The 25,153-nt window shown below is 45.4% G+C and overlaps 1 protein-coding gene across 2 annotated transcripts; it reads right to left on the reverse strand.

Annotated features, from left to right (window-relative positions):
* Nucleotides 1-554: 554 nt before the first annotated feature.
* Nucleotides 555-24,333, reverse strand: adcy6a (adenylate cyclase 6a). 2 transcript variants are annotated; one of them, XM_076166468.1, is made up of 24 exons: nt 24,131-24,333; nt 21,685-21,941; nt 20,605-21,541; nt 8,057-8,206; nt 7,144-7,265; nt 6,304-6,415; nt 6,063-6,190; nt 5,771-5,929; nt 5,507-5,648; nt 5,289-5,417; nt 5,135-5,163; nt 4,862-5,009; nt 4,672-4,769; nt 4,490-4,577; nt 4,285-4,401; nt 4,044-4,196; nt 3,769-3,944; nt 3,565-3,591; nt 3,453-3,482; nt 3,212-3,344; nt 2,856-3,119; nt 2,553-2,757; nt 2,330-2,454; nt 555-2,146 (listed from the first exon to the last, which is right to left on the reverse strand). In XM_076166468.1, exons 2-24 carry the CDS (start codon nt 21,702-21,704, stop codon nt 2,018-2,020), a joined length of 3,621 nt encoding a protein of 1,206 aa, XP_076022583.1. In that variant the 5' UTR covers nt 21,705-21,941; nt 24,131-24,333; the 3' UTR covers nt 555-2,017. The 2 variants fall into 2 exon arrangements, with proteins under 2 accessions (XP_076022583.1, XP_076022584.1); XM_076166469.1 differs by lacking the exon at nt 24,131-24,333 and adding an exon at nt 22,672-22,803.
* Between the last annotated feature and the right edge of the window lie 820 nt (nt 24,334-25,153).

Genomic DNA, 25,153 nt, shown 5'->3' on the forward strand with positions numbered 1-25,153 from the left:
TGCATGTTTACCGAAACTCATTATTGACGAGCCCTTATCCCTTTCTCTCCTTTAAACACCCAGCAGTCCACACATGGCAAGCAGGCACAATTCCTGTTTAGTGGTTTCTAAGATTTGCTTTAACTTAAGGCAATCAAACTCAGAAATTAGTACTTCCAGTGGGGTTGAAATAATACAATATCTGTAGTTCTCCATATTTTGCCTTGTATCATGTATCATGTGTTCATCAGTGTAATACCAGGGGTGTGGTTATGTACTGCCATTTGTTACTATTATGAAGAGGTTGACGGATTTACAATACTGCACTAGTGGCATAAATAAAAAGTACACGTGAATCATCTGTATATGTGTGTTTACTGCTATGCTTATGTGAGCATACACCTCTTGGGTCCTGCTGCAAAGGCAGATAATGGTTATTACTATACATGATCACATTTATCGCCAGAGGAAATAATGTTTTGTGTATTAGGATTTAACAGCAGAATTCATTGGCTGCAGTTGATCAGTTGGTACCAGTGAGCTTGAGCTTTACATCTGGCATTTTTGCAAGAAAGCGTGCTGGTCTTTGATCCTTTTCACTGGAATGGTATCATCATAATAAGCATAATAATTAATCAGAATCATCATAATAATAACAACATTAAGAATATACAAATGATGGATACAGAAGTGATGCAAAATACCCTACGTTAAAACAAACAAAAAAATTAAAACAAGATACCACAATCAGACATGCTTCAAAGCGGTTATGTTTGGCAAGAAAGCAGTTTTGTTGCATCATAAAAACCTCACAGTGAAAATAGTTATGCCCCTTCAGGATTACAAAGCACAGTATTCAGTTAAAATCAATATATATTTCCTCCCTTCATCTATTTCTTCTTCATAGAAGAATCAGGCTGTGTGGTCCCACTGCGTTCTAATCCAACGTTTCCCCCTAATGCCTCTGGGAACAACTTGCACATCTGAGTTCCTTCATTTCCATTTACAGCAGAAATACTTCTCTGGATGGGAAGGAGCAAGTTGATGACGACATACTGTTATGGCTGAAACCAGCTGTATGCTGGCTGCTCAAGCGCTAAGCAACCAATCTGACATGACATGAAGATGAAGAGGATCCTAATCCTAGCTGAGGCTATTTCTAAAATATAAATATCTGCTCTGACTTTCCAGCAACATCCTTAGTCATCAGCGATTTTTGTCTAGAGGTTTAGGGCGACATCATATAGTTTTTGCAATTGGTTCTTCGCTGACTGAGTGACAGACAAAATTAAATTAATTGTACATATTCTGTGAAAACAATGAAGCCAGCAGACGGGTATAAAGACAGGGGAGGGGACAGAGGTGGCGATCATTGCTGACTTTAGCGAGGACATATCAGACATGTCTTGCCTTGCTTTTAGTAAATACTTTAGTCTTTGGTCAATATACTTCTCCTCAGTTTATACATATATTCATACACACACAAATATGCATGTGCATACACACTTATAAACGTGTAATAAACTGGATATTTGTGCACGTATGTAGTCACACTTTTTCATAAAGGACCTTTTGCACAAAACATCAAGATTGAAATAAATAATTCAACCAGAAACAAAACATGAGTACCTGTTCAAAATTTGTGTGAAATAAAGATGACTGGGAAAAAACAGAACAAAGTAAATAAAGTCAAATAAAAAGTAGCCTTATGTACAGCGTATATCTTCTTTTGACACAGGCTAAAAGGCGTTGTTTTAAATTAACAGACTTTGCATTTTTCAAGAAGCCTGAGAGAGAGGCTAGACATGAGAAAAACACGTGTCCCTCAACATGTATGTGGGCCAAAGTGGCCGCCAAACGAGAACATTTTCCTCTCCACAAGAACACTTTTCCTTCTGAAGTTTAATCCACTTTGCTTGGAATTCAAGTGATGGCGTTTCTAGTTTTTAGGCGTCCGCTCACACTGTGAGTCCTCGCTCAGTGGTGCCCGTGGGTTTTGCACTGGGGTTCATCCTGGTGACAGCTGTCGCCACGGCTGCTAACTGTTGGGCGGCCCTTCGTTCAGGAAGTAGGTTGTCATCTCCCCTTTACCTTTGACCTTAACCACCCCGCGACACTCCAGCACATACCCTTTGCCTGAGAGCACCTGGTGGAGGTCTGTCGTCACCTACGGGAACAAGGTGAGATGGAGAGATGACTAGATGTTTGCAGACAGCAGGGGATGAACACGTGTTAGATTATGTCAATGCGGTAAAATACAACTGATACAATTGATTGGTTACAAAAGAGCCAGAAGTTCGATGTGTTTATCTTTATGTTATTGGGTTTAACGTGAGTGCATGAGGCCTACCTGTATGCGGTCAGGTACTCCTGTGCTGTCCATGCGACTGGCCACATTGACTGTATTTCCCCAAATATCATATTGTGGCTTCCGTGCCCCAATAACCCCTGCTACCACTGGCCCAATGTTCAGACCTGCACAATAAGAGAGAATGAATCAGACACTTAATCATTTCATTCCTCCATATTACTAACTCTTCTTCATTTTCATTCATTCGCGCTGATCTTCTCACCGATCTTCATCTGGAAGTTGTTGAAGGAATGCTCGTTGATGTATTTCATCTGCTCCCTCAGGCTCATGGCATAGTCTGCTAGCGCAGTGATGTGTGAGCGGCCTTCCTTGTCGTATGTGGAATCGTTGAGACCCGAGGCGGCCATGTAGGTGGAGCCAATGGTCTTGATCTTCTCTAGCTGCCTGTACTTCTCTTCACTGATGATCTGGGTGCAACAACAGACAGGCGATAACATTTGGCGCGATTTACAAATGATCAAAATCCTTTTTTCCAATTAGCTGAGAGCAAACGTGCCACTCTTACCTCATCAAAGTCAGCGATGATCTCGTTCAGCAGCCGGAGACACTCCACTCCCTCGTTGTTGGCCTCCAGCTCCACGTAGAACTCGGAAAAATTGCTGATGGAGGCGAACATGACAGCCACGCACTCACAGGACTGGTAGTACAGCTCGTCGTTCCGCCGCTCTCGAGCCAAGAAGTGAGCGGCTACGTCCTTGGGTAGAATATTATGAAGGAGGCGACGGTTGTAGGCTTGAAGTTCCTCCATCTCCTCCTTCTCCTCTGTGGCCTGGGAGTGAAAGTGCTTTTTAGACACAGTATGTTCAACATCGACAAAAGTGAGAGAGCTGAGGGAGGGAGGATGTGAGATGATGGAGATACCTGTAATTTCCACAGGAAGTCGAGGCGTGCAGTAGATTCCACCTGCTGGGCGTGCAGGTACAGTGCCAGGACAAAGACGGTCAGGATCACAGGGGTCATGACCCTCAGGGACACTTTGGTCACAACAAATGGGCTGTAAAGAGGACAGAACAGTGATCAGATGAAAGTCAGAACTCACTACAGGGTCAAAGGTTAGAGCAGAATGAGTGAAAGATCAACAAACAAGAAAATAAAATCTCACCACTGGTTTGTAGTTTCATTGAAACCGAACCTGAGGGTAGAAACAAACAGCTTAGTACTGTACAAAAAAGACAATGAAGTGTTTTGATGTCAATAAAACTTTAAATTCTTACCATTGAGCACTAGTTTCATTTAAATCACTGGAAAAGAGAAAAAGAAAATATGGAGAGGATCAGGTTTACCGATTGTTGTTTTAACAAATACAGATTGAAAATACTGAGCATTACTTAAAGGTCAGATATGCTTTAATGCCATGTTCTGCCCCTAACGTGAACATGCTTCACACCCTCCTCTTGATTCAGGCCTGCATCACTCACATGGCATTGGAGGTGACGAAGAGGTCGGCGTTGTCGAATAGCGCTACTTGCGGCCACTCTACCAGCAGCAGAAAGGTGAGCTGGATGAGCAGCATGAGGGCCAGCTTCCCTATGCTGCTGATCTGCAGGAACACCGAGCAGGCCAGCAGCGTCAGCAGCACACTGTAGCTGAAATACTGCCGCAAAACAGGACAGCGGCGTCACAAACGGGGGCACGCGGTGTAACGACACAACACAACGTTCTCTTTATGAAACCTTCCGATCGGTCATCTCACCTCAGGAAAGGGACAGGAGGGGCCTTGATCGGGACAGATCTCCAGACCTCCTTCTGCAGACACATTCAAGCTACGGATCAGGCAAGGCGTCACCATAGACGTGTTCAGCTTCTCCGCCACGCATGCGGCCAAACTCCTGGTGTCGCAGGCAAACTACGGTCAAACGGAGACAAAGATTTCAAACATCAACAAACTCTGTTATGAATGTGTCTTTTTAGCTTCGTCAGGTGACTCATCTTACCATGTTGACGAAGGCAGAAATGAAGACGAGGATGATGCTGAACACGCCGACTAAAGTGCTGTTGGTGCGAGACTGTACGATCTTCTTTGAAACAGTCTGCATTGCAGCCGGAAAGAGCTACAAGAGGGAGAGAAATCTACAGTAAATACACAGAATGACACTTCACCCGATCGCCTGTTTGCTCAGTTTGAACGAGCTCCACTACCTTGATGCAAGAGTATATGGCACAGATGAAGAGGATGTTGGCGAGTATGATGAAGATACTGATGTAGATTCCAAGCATGACCGGGGTGCTGCAAAGAAGGAGATAGAAATACCACACAGAGACATTTAAACACATCCATACCAGAGGATCTACAGCCAATTAGTAGTTTATAAATTACTCACTGTGGAAAGATTACGATTTGAATGAAAGATATGAAACAGAATACTAGCAGAGTACAGGCGACATAGCCTCCAAAACGATCGTCCACCTTTTTGGAATACTACAATAGGAAAAAGCAGAAGAAGAGTGTCGGAACTCTCACAAACACAAATTGTGGTGACGTCAATTGAAAAGATTTGGATTATTTTCTACCTTTTTCTCCAAACTGGAGGTCTGGAAGGTGAGCAGGAACTTCTTAACGTGGTCTTTCCTCAGCTGGTCAATGCTGCGTGCATCAATGGCGCGGCCCAGGAATTCGTCCACCTCGTCCTCCGGGTTCAAGGCCTCTTGAACGCCACGGCTGCAAGAAACAAGAGGACGTGAGACAAACCAGTAGATATATAGAAATATATATATACAGGAATATAAATATAGAAAGGGGGCGCTGCAGCATTCATATAGGCATGCACATCGATCAAGACTCACGTGTCTTTGCTGGAGGCCTCGTCAATCCCCTGAGAGAGAGCAAGAGAGGGAGAGAGAGAGAGAGAGAGAAAATAGTCACCAGAGGGCTTTACTCATTTTTCAAATGTCACACGTGGAGCTAAACCCAACCACAGCAGGGGGCGCCGTGTCTCACCATCTGTCTGAAGACTTTGGAATCTTTGGTCCTGGAGAAGGTTCTGTCAGGGACCCATCGTGGCATCAGACCCTCGTTGGAGTTGGCCCTCGTCCGCTGCATCTTGGCCATCATCGCCTTCTCCTCTTTCTGCTCACAGGGAACAGAGAAAGGAAAGGTTCTACCTCGAGACAAAGCGAATGAATCGAACAGGAAGCAGCTAAGTTAGAAGCACTGACCCGTTTCTGGCTGCAGCCGAGGACCAGGAAAGTTTCGATGCTGTTTTCCTTCAGATAGGCGTTCCTCTCTCCTCCAAAACCAGGCTCCACCTCGTAGTCTCCGTTCAGATACTGCAAGGTGGCCTTAGTGATGTGGATCCGCCTGGCAAGAACATAAACACACGTAAAAACCTGCCTTTGCCTGTGTGTGTGTGTGTGTGTGCCTGTGCCTGTGTGTGTGTGTGTATGGGTGTGTTTGTGCGTTCCAGGTGTATTCCCCCTCACCCTGCTTTGCCTCCTGCCTCCATGTGATTGGCCAGCGTGACATCATTAGACCAGACGTCAAACTGCCATTTCCTGAGTCCCAGCACGCCGCAGTGCACACGCCCGCTGTGAATACCGACGCGCATGTTCACGTTGACCCCCGTCACCTCGCGCACCAGCCTGCAGATAGAGAAACGCAACACACACACGAGGATCAGGGTCTCCACTGCAACCAGCACAACATTAAACACGCTTCAATCCCAAACAAACAGCACACACACGCATATGCAAACAGCACGCTACTCCTACTCACGAGATAGCCTCTATCATGTCGACGCCCATCTCCACGCAGCAGTGGGCGTGGTCAGCACGGGGTTCGGGTAGTCCGGACACACAGTAATAACAATCGCCCAAAATTTTGATGCGTAGACAGTGGTTCTCCTGTGAAAGGGAGGGAGAGGAAACGTCCAAAAGGTGAAAAAAAAAGAAAAGAAGAAGAGGAAACAGTGGTTCAGAATGAGGGAAGATTTGAAAACAGAGTGGCGGTCCCTTACTGATGCCAGCTTGTCGAAGCGAGCAAAGAGTTCGTTGAGCGTCATGACCAGCTCCTGAGCGGTGCACTGAGAGGCCAAGCTGGTGAAGCCCTCAATGTCTGCAAACAGAATACTGAGGAAGAGGAGGAGGAGGGCCAGAGGTGTAAAGACAGAAGAAGAAGATGAGAGCAAAACAGAAAAGCACTATTAAACCCTGAGTGTGATCGACACGTTGAAGTTTTAGTGGTGTGTGTGTGTGTGTGTGTGTGTGTGTGTGTGTGTGTGTGTGTGTGTGTGTGTGTGTGTGTGTGTGTGTGTGTGTGTGTGTGTGTGTGTGTGTGTGTGTGTGTGTGTGTGTGGCGTTGCACTGTGATACTTTCTATTTGCTGACCTTGAGGGAGGAAGGGAGTTTGACCTTAAAGTCCTGGTGAAGGAGACGTGTGCTGGCGTGATGTGTGTGTGTGTGTGAGAGAGGGAGAGAGAGGGCCTGTGTGCCATGTGTTTGCTCAGTGCTGTAATTGAATGTGTGGCGTGCTGAGGCTCTCCATCTTTGGGGATTATCTTATCTTGGCTGCTGGTGATTAAGTATTCCCTCACCAGTGTTAATTAGCCTCCATTCTGCCAAACCACTCCACCCTCCTCTGACTCTGCGATGTAGGTGTGTGTGTGTGTGTGTGTGTGTGTTTCAGAAAGAAACACAAAAAAGGATGCGATAAAATAATGTCATTTAACACCTACTGTATGTGGAATGACACCTTTCAACTAAGAAAATGAAACGACTAAAATCTTTTTACTTTGGCGGGTCAAACAGGAAACAAGGAGCTCAGTCCAGCGTGCGTGTGTGTGAGCGTGCGAGCTAACCTGACATTGTCATGTTTCTGGATATAGATCTTATGGAACATCATGTCTTCCTTCTTGGCATTGATGTCAGCCTTCATCTCCATGGCAACATGCCTTGGCAACACTGAGAGCAACAGACGTTCCTGGAAAATCACACAACAAAAACAAAATGCAGATGTGTGTCATTCAGTAAGCCAAGTGTGTATTTAGCACGGGTGAGCTCAGGTAAAGGTTTGGATTAGTGGTAAAGTTCAGTTAAGGTTTAGTGACAAAAAATAGTTTTGCTATTTGCTGGTGAGATTTGCTGTACATACACACTCTAATTTAATTTCAGTGGATGTGACATTCTGGCAGGTTATTTATAACACAGCTGAGATTGTGTTTGATGAGAGAAAAATTGTGTTAATACTGGAAGTCAATGCTTGGTTTTGGTGCGAAGAAAGAGCTGAAAGAGCGAGGTCATTTTTTTTTTTTCTGAGCTCTGATCCGATATCCAAAATTCCTCGAGATGAACTTAACCCACCATAGTTTGAACAGGCCAGGATGCAGTAAGGAGGTGAGTCAGGAAAGTGAATTCAAAACGCGCAATGGTTCTGTTACATTATCCTTCGTTTTTTTTTCCTACTCTGCGTCATCATGATATGGCATTAAAAAGCTCAGCTGTCGTTTCAGGTATTCTCACACTCGCCACGTAGACACGAGTTGCTCGCGCTCAACTGTGCCTCTTGTTTACATTCAGCGCTGTGAGACATGGAACGCCTGGAGGTAGGAAGTATGAACCGTCAACTTGGAAATTACGACTTTTATTTACACAAAAAGGGCTTTGGAATTCATTAAAATGAAGTTGAGACAGATGAGAGCAAACCGATTGTGTGTGTGTGTGTGTGTGTGAGAGAGAGAGAGTCTGTGTGTGTGTGTGTGTGTGTAGGCCAACCTGTTGCTGGTTCTCTCTTTGCAGGTGTAATCTGGCCTGGATGTATCCTCTGGTCTCCTGGAAGGCTTGCCTCTGGGAGACCTCAGCGGGGTAGTGGGTACAGATTCCAATGATGTTAGTGCACAGGAAGATCAGGACATTAGCACTCACCTGGAAGAGGAAGAGGAGGAGGAGGAGGAGGAGGAGGAGGAGGAGAGACAAAAAGGATACACAATGAACTTCAAAATGTTTCAAAAGTGTTGGAGGAGCTAGGAAAACAACCTACAAACATAACCCTGTGAAAAACCTTCAAAAGAGACTTTGTCAGTTTAATTAATAATGCCTGAGGCATATATTTCAGTGTGTTTACCTTCATTTTCAAAACACATGTACTCTAATCTCTCTCAGGAGACACAGTGTAGTTGCAGAAGACGACAATGAGATTACAGTGAGCAGACGTTCAGATGTAAACCCATCTGCTGCAGCTCTTGTACAGATTAAATGCTCATGTTGCCGCATATTCAGACAAGAATCACAACTGCATGGTACAGATTTCTCCTAAAGTTTAAGGTTCAGGTTCTTACTTCATTATAATTATTATGATGATTGATCTGTTCTGCTGAAAATAACACCTTTCAACCTTTCCCTCAGTCAGGAATTTACACACACACACACACACACACACACACACACACACCTTCCAGCATTTCCTCAGACAGGAAACTGTCCTATTTGTGGGATCAGTCGCCCCCTTTTGCCCCTCACAGTCCCCTGTCCACCTTAGCGTATTTAAGAACACAACTTTCTGCAGCTCGGATGTGTGTGCCTGCCGCTGGTTCTGATGTGCTCCGCTATAAGGTCCAGAATGCATTCCAGCAAAACTGCATTATGGGAAATGCTGTTCACCTATCACAGGACCACATCCTTCAAATATGTTTACAGCATGAATGTGGAGCCCTTCACTCCAGGGGCTAATTTTGGACGCTAACAAAGACTCAGTCTGCACCAGAAGGAAGCTCAGAGATGATATACATCCTGTATCAAACACTTATAGTGTATGGAACTGAATGCCAAAAGTCAATCTGGCTTTTTCCCAAACAGAATAAAGGTGAACAAGAGCAGCTATGCTTTGCTAGAACGAGGCATTTAAGTCAGTGTATACAGAAGTAAAACCGAGTCACTACACTGTAACGTAACTAGAACCCAGCACGTAAAAGGCACACAGGTGAATAAAAACACAATACGACCAGAGATCCTTCAGAATAATACATTACTATACATGTCTGTACATTTACAGCTTAAATCCATACGTGCATACCTCCACTATGGCTGAACAAGACGGAACAAAACAAAAAGAAACTACACTAGATGGTAAAACAAAAGTGAGCAAACGGATGAAACTGTCCTATTTGTCTATCTACATGGTAAGAATGTTGGTTGGGAAGAGGAATAATACTAATAATAATAATTACAAAAAGAAAGAGAATTATAGACTTTTCTATCATCACAAGTGGCATGCAATGATTCTGTGTCTGCTACACACAGCTACACACCGGCGAGTAGAGCATCATGAAAGCAGTTTATTTCTGTGAAGCACTTGTTTGATCCTTTGCACGAGTTACAATGGATCAAACAATATCGTGGCCACAGCCAAGCAAAGGACCATGAGGCGGGCAGAGGAGAATAAAGGTGACGCAAGGTGGGAGAGGTTTGCAGAGCATCACATAAACAAGAATAGAAACAGATGGGTAACGGACAAACGAGTTTGAAAGCAAAGCAAACACAGCACGGAGCAAAAAATAGAACGCCGGCATAATGGACAGCCCAGATAAAATGGAAGACTGACAGATGCTGAGTGTGGGAAGGAAACGGGCCGAGCGGCGTGAGACGAGGAAGGAGAAAGACAATGTGAGGAGATGACAAGGAGCATGAGTGAGTGTAAGGTGCGAGATAATGAGAGAGAGAGAGAGAGAGAGAGAGAGAAATATGGGCCACAGTGACATTAGGCAGATGGCTCTGAGAGCTCAGCTTTGTTTACATTACTCTCACTGTTCAAGCAAAAACAGCCGTGAGACAAAAGTGAAACCTGCAGCACGACGTGTGTGTGTGTGTGTGTGTGTGTGTGTGTGTGTGTGTGTGTGTGTGTGTGTGTGTGTGTGTGTGTGTGTGTGTGTGTGTGTGTGTGTGTGTGCGCGCGCGCACGCACGCACGCACAGGTGAATGGTACAGCATAAGACAGCATATGTCACTACTCTGTGCGGGTAGGGCCGCTCTCCATATGCAATGAGCTGCAGCTAAGTATTTATGTGTTGGGGTTTGCACAATGTGTGTATCACACTCCATGTGTTTGAGCTCACAGGCTCAAACTAATTGCTTGCTTTTCTCAAGAGGGCAAGAGCTAGTGGGTTTACAGAGCACACAGTAAGGTCCTGTGTTTACGCAACAGCACTCCACCTCTGCAGGAGCTGTGCTCGGCAGCACTTTCCTGCTACCTGAGCTCGCTGCCGACCTACAGCGCCAACACTGCACCTGCACATCCGCTCTGTGCTCAAAACTCTCATCCGGCATATCTTCACGCTTCCCCTGCTTGTTTCGGGTCCAGTATATCATACATGAAAGTAGCATTAAGATGAAACTCATGTGGGGTCATGTGTGCTTCATGTGCAACTAAAATACACCAAGCTTTCAACATTGCACCGCTGGTAACATTACACCATGTTGTGCCATAAAAGCGGCCATCATTTCCCCTGAGCTGCCACGATGAGAACGGCCAGCCAGTCTATGGAGGGGACCTTGGCCTAATCCCTGGTTATTAAAATGGCGTTATGTAAGAGCTGCCCTGATCTAGGCAGGACAGGGAAAATAACAACAGAGACACAACATAGATTAAAAAATGTATTTTAGCAGAGTAAAAGCTCTGAGGGCTTATAGAGGCCATGCAGGCTAAATCAATAAATGATCAGCATGGCCAAATGGAAGCCAATGTGACTAACTGAGCAACCAGCTGGGTAACTTTACGCATCGTGAGTAAGACTGGAATTCCCAAAAATGCATCCACATGATTTTTGAGTCAAACCCTGTAAAAACACACATTTGATGCACTCCAGGTTGAAATTGCAACTGCCATTGACAAATCCAGCTCTTCATTTTAATCTCAAGCGAGATTGTAGACGTCAAAACAAGCAAGAAGTGGACAAGATGTTGATTTCCCCCAGTGCATCATGGGAAATGTCTCGCTACACTCTCCCTCGCCACCCAACAGCTACAGAAAGCAAACGTCTTCGTGCTGAACGGGCAGGAAAGGAGGAGAGGGGGGGCTAATGGAATATTCAGAAACTTTATTTATAATATTAATCCCACTTTATGATGGATTTAGCACAGCGACCATTTACTTTAGCAGGAAGTCTGCGGCCCTGGAGTCTGTAAACATTGACTTTTAAGGCCACCAGGTTCTTTTTCAGTCTGGGGAAGGAGCGTTTGAGGAGCATGCAGGAGAGCGCCGGACAAATGGGACATTTAGCAGGATCATGCCCTGCTGGCATTTTAACAGACGCACATGTAACAGATGGAGAGAAAGTTCAATAACAGCGAGCAGAAACAGAAACGTGGACGAGGGGGAAACATTTCACTTATGCACGTGAAGTCACTTGTGATCCAAACCCAGTTTTAAAAAACCCTTTACTAGTTTACACGTGGCAATGGTTCCATCCCGCCATTGCTTCTCTTCTCTCTTCACAGCACGTGGCACAACACTACGTGACCCCCCCCCCATCCTGCTCTCTGTCCCATGTAACAATGCTCAGCCAACACCCAGCACTGCGCCGTTGATTTCAGGGTGTGTGTGTGTGTTTGTATGCAAATGCAGAAACCCAGCATGCCAGGGAGGAGTTCAACATTTCCCTACACACACCTGTTACCACGACTGCACAAGAGAACCCCATGTCATGAACACACGGGCCACAAAAGAGTCACTGTAATTCACACTTGAAACTAGATGTGTTTTCGCACCGGCGCACCATTTGTCCATTATTCCCTATCAGACTCTTTCCGGGTTGGGAGATAAGAGAAAACAATGCTGTGCTCTTAAGAGGATCCAGGTGTGATGGTCACACTGTTGTTCTTATTATGTCCGCTCTCAATAATCCCATTAATGAGCGAATCATGATGCCAGAATCATCCCATGGAGGATGCTGATGTCATGAACGTAATAAAAACACAACTAAAAGGATGTAAAGTCAAACTCAACACTGCTACAGAAGATCTATGTCTCTCTCTCTCTCTCTCTCCCTCTTTCTCTCTCCATCTGTCTGTCTTCCTCTCTCTGCGTGTGCTTCTTTCTCAGTCTTGTGAAAGCTTCTGGTTAGTGTTGGCCTGAGACTCACACCCACGGAGGCTGTGAATTATCGGAGATGGCAGCGCAGCTTTCACTTAGCAACTATCACCCACATTCCACAACCTTCCTCTAAAGACCTGCAGTCCCCCCACCCAGGTTCAGAAAGGGTGCAGTGCGTGTGTGTGTGAGTGTGTGTGTGTGTGTATGTGTGTGTGTAGGGTGGAGAGGTTGGCTGATGCCTCTTTGTGTTACAAGCTCATTACACAAGCAAAACCACAATCAGAACATATTGTCCTGCAGCATAAAGCAGCTGTATGGTTCCCTACTTACCTTTAGGGCTACAAATAACAGTTGATGTGAGTTGAGTTATATGTAATGTATGCATACGCCATTGAGTTATATGATTATGATGCACACACAAAACAAACCAACAGATACACTGTTAAGAAGTCTCAGCTCAAATTAAACCTACTGAATAAATATAAGTTTTATATTTAAGATTGAACTGAATAACTAAACTAAAAGTGTTTGGCACAATAAACAGATAGACAGTAGATAGATAGATAGTTTTCTCAGGAGTTGTATCATTTCTGTTCATTCATGCTGTTGCTCTGAACACAACAGCACACATTTATGTCGATTACAATCTGATTATGTCGCTGTTTGGAAACAAAACATCAAACTCAAGAGCAGCTCTGAAGTTATATCTTCTATAAAAACATACTATGTGTGTGATGGTGAGGTGACAGGAGGGAAGAATAACATTTAGCCGGACTGTGGACAACAACATGATGAATAGATATATATATTCATATACGAGGCATTTTCCCGGAGGGCACAATGACTGATGGGATATTGTTACTGAAGTGGATTCAGCGACAGAGCAGTCAGAGCTCTTCAGCCTTTGAGATGCATCTGGAACTCCTTAGAACATCTGTGTTAGATCAGACTCTGTAAAACACACTCCAGCACCCCGAACACCGATGACACTGCTGCTTTCCTCGTGACAAAACACGAGAGTCTCTCATAGAGCCACCTCTTTATCTTTCCTCAAGAGAGTTGCTTATTTACTTCCATATACTTTCATTTCATTTATTTTTCTCCCTTCACCCTCACCCAAACCTCCTCCCTCCCTCCCTCGTGCTCTCTGTCACCAAGCCTTTGTGAGAGAGTGTGTGTCTATGCATATGTGTGTGCGGTGCCAGGCAGCTGCTGGGTTTGTGTACTCAGCCTGAACCTCATGTCTACACACAGCTCTCACCGCCCTTATCTGAAATAACCAGAACCACATAGACAGATAAAGAGCGGAGCCCCGCCTGCGCCAACGGCTCTGCTCCCTCGCTCGGCCACCACACCGGCGTCCTACATCAGAGGAACTTTGACTTTCAAGTTGCATAAAGTAGGGTTTGGGTTTTTTTTTGTACGGTCACAAGTGCAGTTCTTGATGAACAGCAGCACAGGGGTTTGCTCAGGAAATCATTTTACGGGACATTTCCAGGACAACATTCACACTTCAACGGTGTTGAAGGTATTCTTAGTTTCCACCGTCCGTCATCGTCGCCAGTGACAACCAGCAGGGTCATTTTATCACTCTGTTATTTCCATTTGTTTGAAGATCGAGGAGACCTTTTATAGCTTTCAAGTTTTCAGTTTTTTCATTTTCCAAGTAATGGGTTTCAAGTCTCTTTCTGTGTTCTTTCTCAGCCTCTAAGCCATCAAACAGTGTGATCTACAGACTGTTTCACCCTTAACAAAGACCTTTATCTCGTTTCCCATCATAGATCTTTACATGCACAAGGACAAGCTGTGAATTATGACAGGAAACATTCATATGAGATATAAACAGTCACCATTTTGTGCAGAAAATGCCCTCTTTCACACACACACACACAATTGTTTCCGTCTTTTACGAATAAATATGAATTAGAAGGAGGGATATGGTAGAAGTTTGTCAGGACACTGCAGAAAGATCTGGACTTGTCTATTTAGGGTATAAAATCAAGGTTAGGGTTAATTTATGAATTTTTTAGGAAAATGGAATTTAGCGAAATGTTCTGACTGCGGACAAGAATACGTGACAACTCATAGCTACATAGCTCAGCTGGGAGGCTCCAGTATAGCCGCCAATGCTGAAGTGGATGGTGGAGTTTATATAACACTAATAAACTGTGTATTATTGATCAAAAGATGAAACCAGAGGCAAAACGTCTAACTGCAATCCTACTCTGAATCTCTGAGAACAAGAAAGGAAGCAAGAACGCTGCATTTTGTTTTTGTGCTGCCCCGCAAAGTATCATTTATTCAGTGAATCAGTCACAACGCATCACATTGACACACTTCTGGTATTTGTTTTGGACGAGTGTAAAACATCTCTTTCCCTGCTCGTCATACCACAGATTAAAGCCGGAATGATCACACTGATTATTAATATTTCTGTTTGTTTGGCTTGTTTTTCCTTTCTTTTTTTTGTGTTTGCTTTGGCTTTATCTGTTTTTTTGGCGCCTTTGGATGTTTCAGACGGCGTTACGTTGAAACATGAGGCCGCACATGCTACATGAATAATGCACAACGCAGTCTGGAATCATTATAACCATCATATTGGCCATGTTCAGATTCGTTATCCCTTAGTCATGTTCCTGTAAATGTGGGCAGGGAGGGACACACACACACAAACAAAAACACACACCACACACACACACGTTTGCAACCAGGCAGGGTGGAGGGCGTGAGAGCTTTTTGAAGTTGCAGATGAAGGAGAGAAGAAGTGTTTTTTGTGTAAGCCCATTAAATCAGCATGAAAAGGGAAGACGTCGCAATATTTAGGGGGGGTTCTTCGGCGATGCACAGTATGTAATCGCTGTGGACAATCAGCAGGTTTGAGTGTAAGTGCTGGGACTGCAAACAAGCCTCTCAGATGAGTTATGGCGACATTAAAAGGACGTGAATCCGATTTAATCACTGATCAAAACCAATTAAGTATGCCCGAATTCTAATCGCACGTAAATAACACAACCAGATCCGCTCAATTATTAATCTATATCTCTTTTTTTGGGACATTTAAGGCCTCCGTGCCTTTAAAAACAAAACCCCATCCATTTCTGTCTCCACAGCATCGCCATGACGAACATGCACAGTCACCGCGGGCTGACCACAGATAAGCTTCCCTGAACCAGACGGCTGGCAAACAACATCCTGTGGATCCCTCCCTCCATCCCTCCCTCCCTCCCTCCATCCCTCCGTCCATCCCTCCGTCCATCCCTCCACCTCCACTCGTGTGACCTCTCCTGTGTCATCGCCATGTTTAATTATGGACCATCCCATTTCAACAACAGGGGGAGGGGGGACAGGGACAAAAACCTTAATCTATCCCAAATAGCCTGAAGGGCGGCGTGTCTCGAAAGCTCAGGCGCGCCGGGTTTCCTCCGCTGCCTGATTCCCAGAAAGAGGACTGAGCAGCTGTAATCAATTTTGACCTGATTTTCATCTTTACTCGATAGGGCTGCAAACCAAACTGTAACACCGGCAGCCTGAACTGGGTCCGGGCTGCTTGAGTCGTTGTTGTTTCCATGGCAACCGCTGGACCAAGCGAACACTAGCACTGAGGGAGACACTTAGCAATGCTGTTTATTCCCCATCATTCTCAGAAGTGATGCTAAACCGATAATTCCTTCCCGGGACTGGTCCACAGAATGGTTGACTGTTGGTGATTGTATGTGTGTGTGCGTGTGTTTGTAGTTTTGTTTGCTTCATACAAGTAAATAGACAATTCTAAAGACACATAACCCGCATTTGGACAGAAGAACGAGTATGCAAATGTGTGTTTTAAGTACGGATGCAATCGTTTAGACGAGGCAAAATCCAGATACTTTTCAGTCCATCTGGAGCCTTTGACTAAGCTGTGGTGTTGTGCTGTGTGTGTGTGTACGTGTGAGTGAGATCCCATCAGTCAGCTACCGTACAGGCTGCGAGCTAAGTGTTCGTGTGACAGGTATCCTCGTTAAAATGCTGCTGCCACGTTAAAAACAAATTATTTATCAAGGAGGCTGCGGAAGGAGTGCGTGGGGAGAATATCGGATTCTCCTCCGCTGCCTCCTCGTCTCCTTATACGCGGTGTCTTATTCTATAGCTGCAGCCAGGTGATCATGGGCTGACACTTCCTCCACTGCCATCCAAGACTGTGCATGATACACACACACACACACACATAAGGTTATTCCAGGGCCGGTCACTACTCTGATACTAACTCTGGTACTAATTTACATAGAGGTATTGTCATTTCAACATCCTGGAAATTGAATGCTTGACTAAAAGGCGTTTTGGAAAGTTTGACGTGAAACCGAAGCAGACTTGCGTATAGATAAAACACATTGTAGCACATACGTATTTACCTTCCAGTCTCTTATCTTATCTAATGAATACAAGACACACTTAAACACTTTGTAAGAACTTGACAAGGAGACCAGGGAACCATAGTGACTGTCCTCTGACCCGGAGTGCACACAGACGCTGGCTCATGGGCTTTCATCCCAAAAAACACATTAGATTTCATAGACGTATCACAGAAAATGTTTTGGCGTTAGTGTCTGTCAGTGTGTGTGTGTGTGGTCGTTTGAGAACATGTGAATACACAGACCCATGTGTATGCAGAGAGGGGGATGGAGTGACCTGCCTGTTGCTCTGACGCAGGCTGTGATAAGGCTGCGACATCTGACGCAACAGTTAGCAGAAACGTAGAAGTATTTTTAGGAACCAGTCTTTGACCTCTCACAGCACTTGTGTCAACAACATCCAATAACAATGCGAGCCATTGTCAGGAGTCAGGAGCCAACAATATCAGTCACCATGATGATGGGGTAAAAATTTGTAAGAATTGTTCCAGGGGGAAATGTGAAGTATTCTTGGAGAAATGCAGTGGAAGTGTTGAACAGTTTGGCATGATGCGGTGAACTTCATTGGTAAACACACGTGACACACAAACACAAACACACACACACACATAGAGGCAGGACAATGATATGGCAGTTATATTCCACAACTAAATATACATCTCGAATGCAGTAAAAGATGTATGGGATCAGCATATAAAGGACAGCATCAACCCTGTGCGTGCGTGCGTGCGTGCGTGCGTGCCTGCGTGCGACATGCACTTTACAGTCTGGCTGCAACTAATTCATTTCAGCTGAGGATCCTGAGGATTTCAGACACGGCCGGGCGAAAACATAAACATGGAGGAGGAGTGAAGCTCCCGACAAATGTTAACCAGATGCAAGGACAAGATGTCTCCATTACGAATCCATGTTACACCTCAAAGCAGACTGGCATTTATGTTTACGTGCAGTGCTGTGTGTCTGTGTGTGTTTGTACCCGCAGTTTGTAGGTTCTCGCAAAGGAACAAAGTCAAAGAGAAGCTAAGAACAGACACTGGGCCGTCCTCCATTCTACAGTGTGCAGCTGTAAAAACACTGACATATTACCAACTGCCAAGAGCAACACATGCAGCTGTATGTGTTTTGAAAAGAGGGACAGGGGGGTCACATTTTGATAGCTATTTAATGTAAGACACACAGAGAGCATCAGGATGTCTTCATGATCTGTTTTTGGCTGCTCTGACATGACAGCATTTGCAAGAAACAAATGAAATTGCCAAAAATAGCTCTGTTATGTTATAAGTTTTCATATTTTGTAGCTTGTCTTCTTACTTTACATGGACTTTATTATCGCCTTTCCTGTTTTGTAGACCAGAAGTCACTGACAATCAATGCAATCACCTATTTTATCCCAAACTGAGCTCAAGCTGTCACTGCATCAGAGTAATGAAAGTGCAGCTTTACTCTTCCAGCCTGCGTTTACATTTTGCAACCAAATTCTTCGGATTTGGTCACTGCGCACTGCAAAGCCGGGAAAAAAACAGCATTCACATCGCAGTCGGAGCTTTATTACTCGATGATGTGATGTGAGGCTCGATGATGTGAAGGCCTTTGAGATCCTTTGATGCTGCTGCCGGTGTTTGTGAGACCAGAGCCGTACTTCTGACTCACATATGGTCATCGGGGTTACACTGGCATTGACCCATGATCTCCTGATCCTCGGGCTCTGACGCCAGTAAGTCAGTTATTAAGTTTAGACTCAGTAATGAAGTTCAGCAGCTTGGGGGCACTGGCTGTCCCGGCCCTCTGAACACGTGTGTGGTTTCATTTCTTCGTGGATTTGCTGTATTTAATAAAGGCTGGTGTCTAATCGAAAATCAGACAATCTAAATGTAGCTGTAACTCTTGACCCACCTCGGCTGCAGATTCTGTTTCAAATCTGCACTGCCAGCAAAGAGAGAGAGAGAGAGAGACAGAAAAGGAGCATCTGCATCTGATTTAGAGCCCACAACTTTATCCTGTACCGCCATCGACAGCAACAGAAACCTGGCGAGGTTAATGAGTTATTGGAGAAAGAGGAAATACTTGCACACGAGCCTGAAGCAGTGATTGATGGGGCTGGATTTACTCTGTCACAGGGTACACAAACGACCTTAGGAATAAGCAGCATTGCCGGGCTGCAGCCATCTCATGACATTCATTCACTTAACGATGGCAAACAATGTTGCAGTCTGTGATGGATTAGGCTATGGTATATCATCCACAATGGGCAAAGAGCACGCAGGAGTTGCCGAGTTCCCACGAGTCCGCCTTTTTAAGGATCGGCTCGCAAATTAATTCATAATAAACAATGGCAACATTAGCAAAGTGATTTGCGGATAAGTGGCTTGTTTAGGCTCTGTTCACACAGTAAATCTGCCATAAACTACATTAAAAAGAATTATTTGTACAAGTTGCCTAAAATGATAAACGATGGCTCGCTGACTTTACAGTGATGTCAAGTGATTAAAGTTTAGATTTGAGCCGACGTTCCTCTTTCCGCTTCCATTGTTTTCCACATAATGTGCTTCCCATTATGTCTTCCATAACTTGTCCCAGTGGAGACCAACAGTTAAATAGTTATGGCAGTAGAGAACACAAGCTACCATACTGTCCCTCCCACCCACCCGACACCCCACCCCACCCCCCGGTCGGCCTCACCACGCCGTCACCCCACCCATGGACAAAAGTACAAAGCGTCCCTTGTGTGAGAGCACAGAGACTTGAATGATACAGCTTTATATCATGGTATTCTCCTTCTGTCACACAACACGCAGCACACACACACACACACAGTGGTTGAGCAGGGGCGGCTCATTCAGCCCACTGACCTTCAGCGAGCCCCTGGGTCCTTGGCATGATGCACAAACACCACAGTGTACAGACAGACCCATAAGGCCAGCGTTCATGTAAAACTGTAGATACGCAACGGTGACAACAATGCGGCAGCAACAACAACAACACGGCCGACTCCAGCAGCAAAACGGCGGGGAAACGACACAGTCACTTCACACTGGGGGGGGGGACACCGTCAACAAACTCAGGCCAAAACACTTCCAGGGCATTTAAAGCAGTAATATTTGTCATTCATACATAGTTTCATTAGTGTGAAAGCTCTGATCACAAATACAGTTTCACTTAATGATCATGTTAACTTCAAATGTACATATTTTATATTTGACATCATTGTTTTTCAACCCTTTCAGTTCAGCAGTTTACAGTTTATAGTGTGTTTTCAATCTGCTTCTTTTCAATTATAAGTGTAATCTTCTAACACAACCATAAATTACTACCATGAATTCGACCCTTATATTGACTGAAATTTGAATTAAGTTTCGTAGCTTTGAACAATGTTTGGCTTTGCAGTATCTATTCATAAGGATGAGCCAAGGCCATACAAGTGGTTTTGCAAGTATAAGAACCTCAACTACAAATGAAATTCACTTCAATCGACTGGCAACATTTTTTGATGGCATTTTTCCACACAATCCAGGAAGCTTATGACTCATATTTTTCACAATTACAGCAAGACTGCTCAGTGATTTTCATATTGTGGGGTAGTGAATGGAAACCAATGCCCATCTGGGAGGTCAGGGCATTATGCTAAGATTGAAAACTAATCAGATATCATTTGAAAGATACTGTCTATGATGTGTGGTAACTTATGGTCATATAAGTTAGTCCAGCAAACTATTACTATCAATATGAAGTATCTGAGAACAACACAGAGAGAAAACCCAGCTTTTCAACATGCAAAACTGTTCACCGCCAATGCAAATTCAGATCAGACAAAGCCTGCAACAGCCAAACACTTGTGGAATCTCTCTTACCTGTTTCCAGAGGAACTCGTCTTCCTGGTTGATCTGCCAAGTTGTGACCAGGTGTATGATAGACAGAACCGCTCCACTCAGCACCGCCGCTCTCATCCTCACAGGGAGCAGTGTGTAGATGATGTAGATGAAGAAGACGGACCACCAGATACCTTCCGAAGCACTCCGGGGGGCCACCATGAGCACCCCGAACACCTGAACTACCACCAAGACGCCGATCACCAGGTAACTGACCATCCACATGTAGTCCTGGTGGAAGCCGTTGCGGTTGCAAACTACCATGAGAGCCATGAAGAGAGCCATGGCTACTGACAGGGCTGATGAATAGGCCACATGAGGGGGGGCATGGACACAGTGGAAGGTCAGCATGATGCCGCACACAATCACCAGCACCCCCATAAGCATTGTCAGGGAGCTCTGGTTCAGCCTAAAGAAGTAACGCTGGTATAGGCGCTCCAGTTTACGGGACTGGAATTTTTTCGACTGGAACACCCGCACCACCCTGAGCCAGCAGTCTGCAGCTGACACCACTGCAGCGCCGTTGGGACCCTCATCCCCCATGTCCCCGCTTCCTCCGTTACAGCCCCCTTTCCTCCCTTTCAATTCCCCATCCTCGAAGCCCAAGTCGACCGATTTCAGGCCGACCCCTTCCCCGGGGGCCCCAGCCCTTTTGCCGTAGTGGTCCTCCTGCCAGCCGCAACGGACGCCAAAGTTGCCACCGCCTCCTACAGCCCCTGCCACCCCTCCACGGTGATGCTGATGGAGGGGGGCTCCAGAGGGAGGCTCCATAGCATCCGGGTCCCGCAGGCAGCTCATGTAACGTGGGTTACAGAGAGATGAGCCTCCCTTTCGTTTGGACTTCTTGCCATTGCGCTCTCCCCACGCAGTTTTGCGGTCGTCCACTCTGGCAACTAGGAAACCACTGAACCAGGACATTCTATGTGAGCAGAAAGAGCACAGCAGCCAGACACTGAGTACTGGAACAGATCCAACACAGATTACAGCTACAACACGGATCACATTTTTGGAGGCTCAAAGGTGACTTCATCCACTATCCACCAGTAACAGGGGTTGATTTACCTGTTGGGGTTCTGGTACATGTCCCAGCCCTTTCCCTTCCAGCCGGTTCACTCATTTATCCCAGTGGACACAATTTTGAAGAAGTGAGGGGTGTGAAGAGGCCACGCTGCAGGGCCGCAGGTTGGGAGGGACTGGATCAGGTCAAAGGTGCCACCACAAAGCACCAGATGTTTGTGTCAGTGCCAGTAATCAGAGACCAAGGTTAATGGGAAGACAAGTCTCTGCTGTCAGGCCTATCTCCACAGCTTCTGCTGGATCTAGAGAAAAATATGGTACAATAGGTGGGTTCAAAACAGGAACAGGCAGCGTAGACATAGATCTGCAATAGTGTCATGGAAATAAATGGCTCGAAACTAAGCTGCAGCTGGATCAGGTAAAACACGTCAGATTATGATTGTGATGCGAATCTCTTGTTTTGGCTCCAGTTGATAATACAATAATGGCTGAGTTTACCAATCTAGTTACATTTAAGCAGGATCCAAACTAGATTGCAGAGCTGCTCGCTGCACTGATAAACAGCATTCACACACACACACACACACACACACACACACACACAGACACACAATCAGCAGCAGCAGCAGTTTGGAGTCAGTTTGGCAGAAGGGAGTGATACCTTCAAGCACTGTTTAAAAACAATGATAGCAGATGAGTATTAATAGAGCACATGATGAATGTCATTGGATTACTCTGTCAAGATGAACATAACATGAAAAGCAGGTTATGGTAAAGTGTATGTTATGTCATGACATAGAGCTGTGGTAATACGTCTCATTATTGGAACATTAACTTGTCTTTATTGACCTTATATGCGCTGCAAATCATAAATACTCTTGTTTTTCCCACACATCTTGCAGTATAATATACATGTGTGCTCAAAAGCTCTGGACTATTACTGTGGGAAAATAACCTTTAATGGAAAACGAGATGAAAACATGCTGAGTGACACATTTAAATCTCCCAACAACTGCTACCAGCTGATCTTACCAGGCCTCCGGAGCTCTACGGTGCAGAGAGACACGCAAACGCAACGCAGGCTGCTGCAGCCGCGCCGCCACCAGCGCCTCCTCAACCGGCATTTTCACCGGGGAGTCACGCTGAGTTGTTGGGAGCAAAAAATAGCTTTTCCTCGCTATATCGCTCTTGCGCCTTCTCTGGCACAGCGAGCACCCTTCGTACCGCCAACCCTGGCACCGGATCGACAGGATTCAAGGAGAACTACCACCACCACCACTACCACTACCCCCTCCCCTGCCTCCACTCCGCTCTCCTCCTCCCACCTCCTCACTCTCCCCGGCTGCGTCCCTCGCTCCCCTGCACAAGGTCGACCAGTGTGCCGTCAGTCGCTCGGTGTGTGTTAGCGCGGCGCTCGGCTGTGCTCTCTCCGGTTCCCCCACCCCTTCCCACCCCCCATTAGCGCCCGGAGAGGAGCGATGAGGGGGGGCTGATGGTTGAGGTCTATTCCTCGGGGACATTTTCAACCGGACAGCCGCTTTAGTACACTGGCAGTCCCGGGCGTTCGCTGTAGAGAGGCTTGTTCCACTTATATCAGATATGTCCGTGCATGTCTCTGGCTCAGTTGTTTACCAGATGATACAGATGCAAAAATAGATCAAGCAATTATGCAAATCAAAAGGTATGCGCCGTGATGTGTGTGTGTGTGTGTGTGTTGAGTATGCGTGTGTGTCTACTTGTGTGTTGTGTAGCGTTGATTATGTATGGGTGATGTTTGCGATCCGGTGTGAAATGCCACGCATAGGCCGGTGTGTGTGAGGGCCCGCATTCAAACGGCGTAGTCTTCTTGTTACATAACACCGTGGCCTGTGTGACTACCACAGCGGGGACCATCGAGCCAGTCCAGTAGCCCAAATGAGACAACAACAACATGCAACTGTCAGCGGTTTGTTTTTATAAATGTCCTTCACGTCCGCAACGCAATGAGTCGCAGAATTACTGTACTGACAAGCACGCGTGTTGAGTAAATAAACAGAAATAAACACATTATTGCTACCGCACATTCCACAGCATCATTTAGTGCATGGAGCACCGGGTGAAGAATACTCCAACCCCTCATTTATAGACGCATTGGCTACAAATGGAGGTGTTTAAGTTGAGAGTTATTGGAATATTGTCGTTTGGGGAATGAGACTCGTTAATAGTCCTCGGGATTGTGAGAAACACACACACGCACGGTGATGCAGCTCATCGCTTTCCACACAGATATGTTTTTATTGGCCGCCAACGGAAAACATACTGACGGACACCAGCGTGAAGGCCTGAAAGCTCTGTCATTCCCTCCAGCACAATGTGTGTGTTGACACAAAAGTGGCTCCGGCTTCTATGATCCAGTGCAACAGCATTTTTAAAGCGCCTATGTGACAGGGGAACATATATTATCTCTGTGGGCCTGCGGTGTGCAGCAGCACGGGCAGACAGGCGGACTCACCGTGATCATCTTCTGCTGTTTCCCAGCCACGCTGCAGGACGCGCTCGGATTCGGAGTCGCTGTCGGTCGTGGCGGCCAGGGTGGAGGACCATTGGAAGCCTGTCCAAGGATGATCGGGTTAAATTGGTCACCCTGTGGCTCTCCTGTCGTGTTCTCGCTCCACTCCCTTGCCTCTCCTCCCCCTGACCCTCTCTGCTCCAAGCACCACGGTCAAGTCAGGGGTAATTCAACAACGAGCTTCCGCTCCTTGTTTTCCAAATAAAAGCCTTACAATCAACAGGATCTTGCAACATTTATAGCGGAACCAAACGTGATGCAATGAACAGACTCATTATTATTAGTAGTAGTAGTAGTAGTAATATCAGTATTATTAGTATTACCAGTATTATTGTATGTTGGATTTCTCCTTCTCACACAAAGAGATTTATGCACAAAATCTTTCCTGTTTTGTTTTAAACTGTTTTCCCAGAAAGTTTCCCTCCCGTTGTCTTCTTTTTAGAATCATTTTATAGTCGTGTTCTTGTATTTGCGGTATGGCAGTGTTTTTGTCATTATTTCTTTTCAATTTCTATTGTATCAAATAAAAGCTATTCACTTATTTGGGTTTTGGCTCTAAAATTAAAAAAACATGTAAATATATAATTCATAGAAAAAGTACATTGTATTCAATTAAACACGCATTTTTACTTCATTTCTGCAGCAGTAGTTCCACTCATTTTGATGATTCAAATAGTACATTTTAAACTTGCTCTGTTCAGCCTTTTGCTGCTTTTATTTTGAAGGCAAACTGCAGTTATTTCTGGTCTTGTGCGCTGTGTGCTTTTGTATAACTTCACGCAGCCCAGGCGTGCCGTCGCTCACACCACTCTGTCATTGCCACTGTTAGGAACTCGGTACTCCCTCTAGTGGTGGAACTGTGTACAGAGGGCGCAGCAGCTGTGAACTTCTGCATATAAACTCTCCTCAAAGGCAAATGTGCACATTTTATTTGCAAAATGTAGCTGATCGACCTCTTTGGGCTGA

The sequence above is a fragment of the Genypterus blacodes genome, unplaced genomic scaffold, assembly GCF_046128005.1.
Source record: "Genypterus blacodes isolate CSIRO-AG114 ecotype Tasmania unplaced genomic scaffold, CSIRO-AGI_Gbla_v1 ptg000156l_1, whole genome shotgun sequence".
NCBI classification, from domain to species: domain Eukaryota; kingdom Metazoa; phylum Chordata; class Actinopteri; order Ophidiiformes; family Ophidiidae; genus Genypterus; species Genypterus blacodes.

Excerpts from the sequence above, each read along its gene's own strand:
- adcy6a (XM_076166468.1), bottom strand. The coding sequence starts at position 21,704 with ATGTACCAGAACCCCAACAG. Across the intron at positions 21,542-21,684 it reads ATGTACCAGAACCCCAACAG|AATGTCCTGGTTCAGTGGTT; the intron begins GTAAATCAACCC and ends CTGCTCACATAG. Across the intron at positions 5,418-5,506 it reads TCGGCTGCAGCCAGAAACGG|AAAGAGGAGAAGGCGATGAT; the intron begins GTCAGTGCTTCT and ends CCCTGTGAGCAG.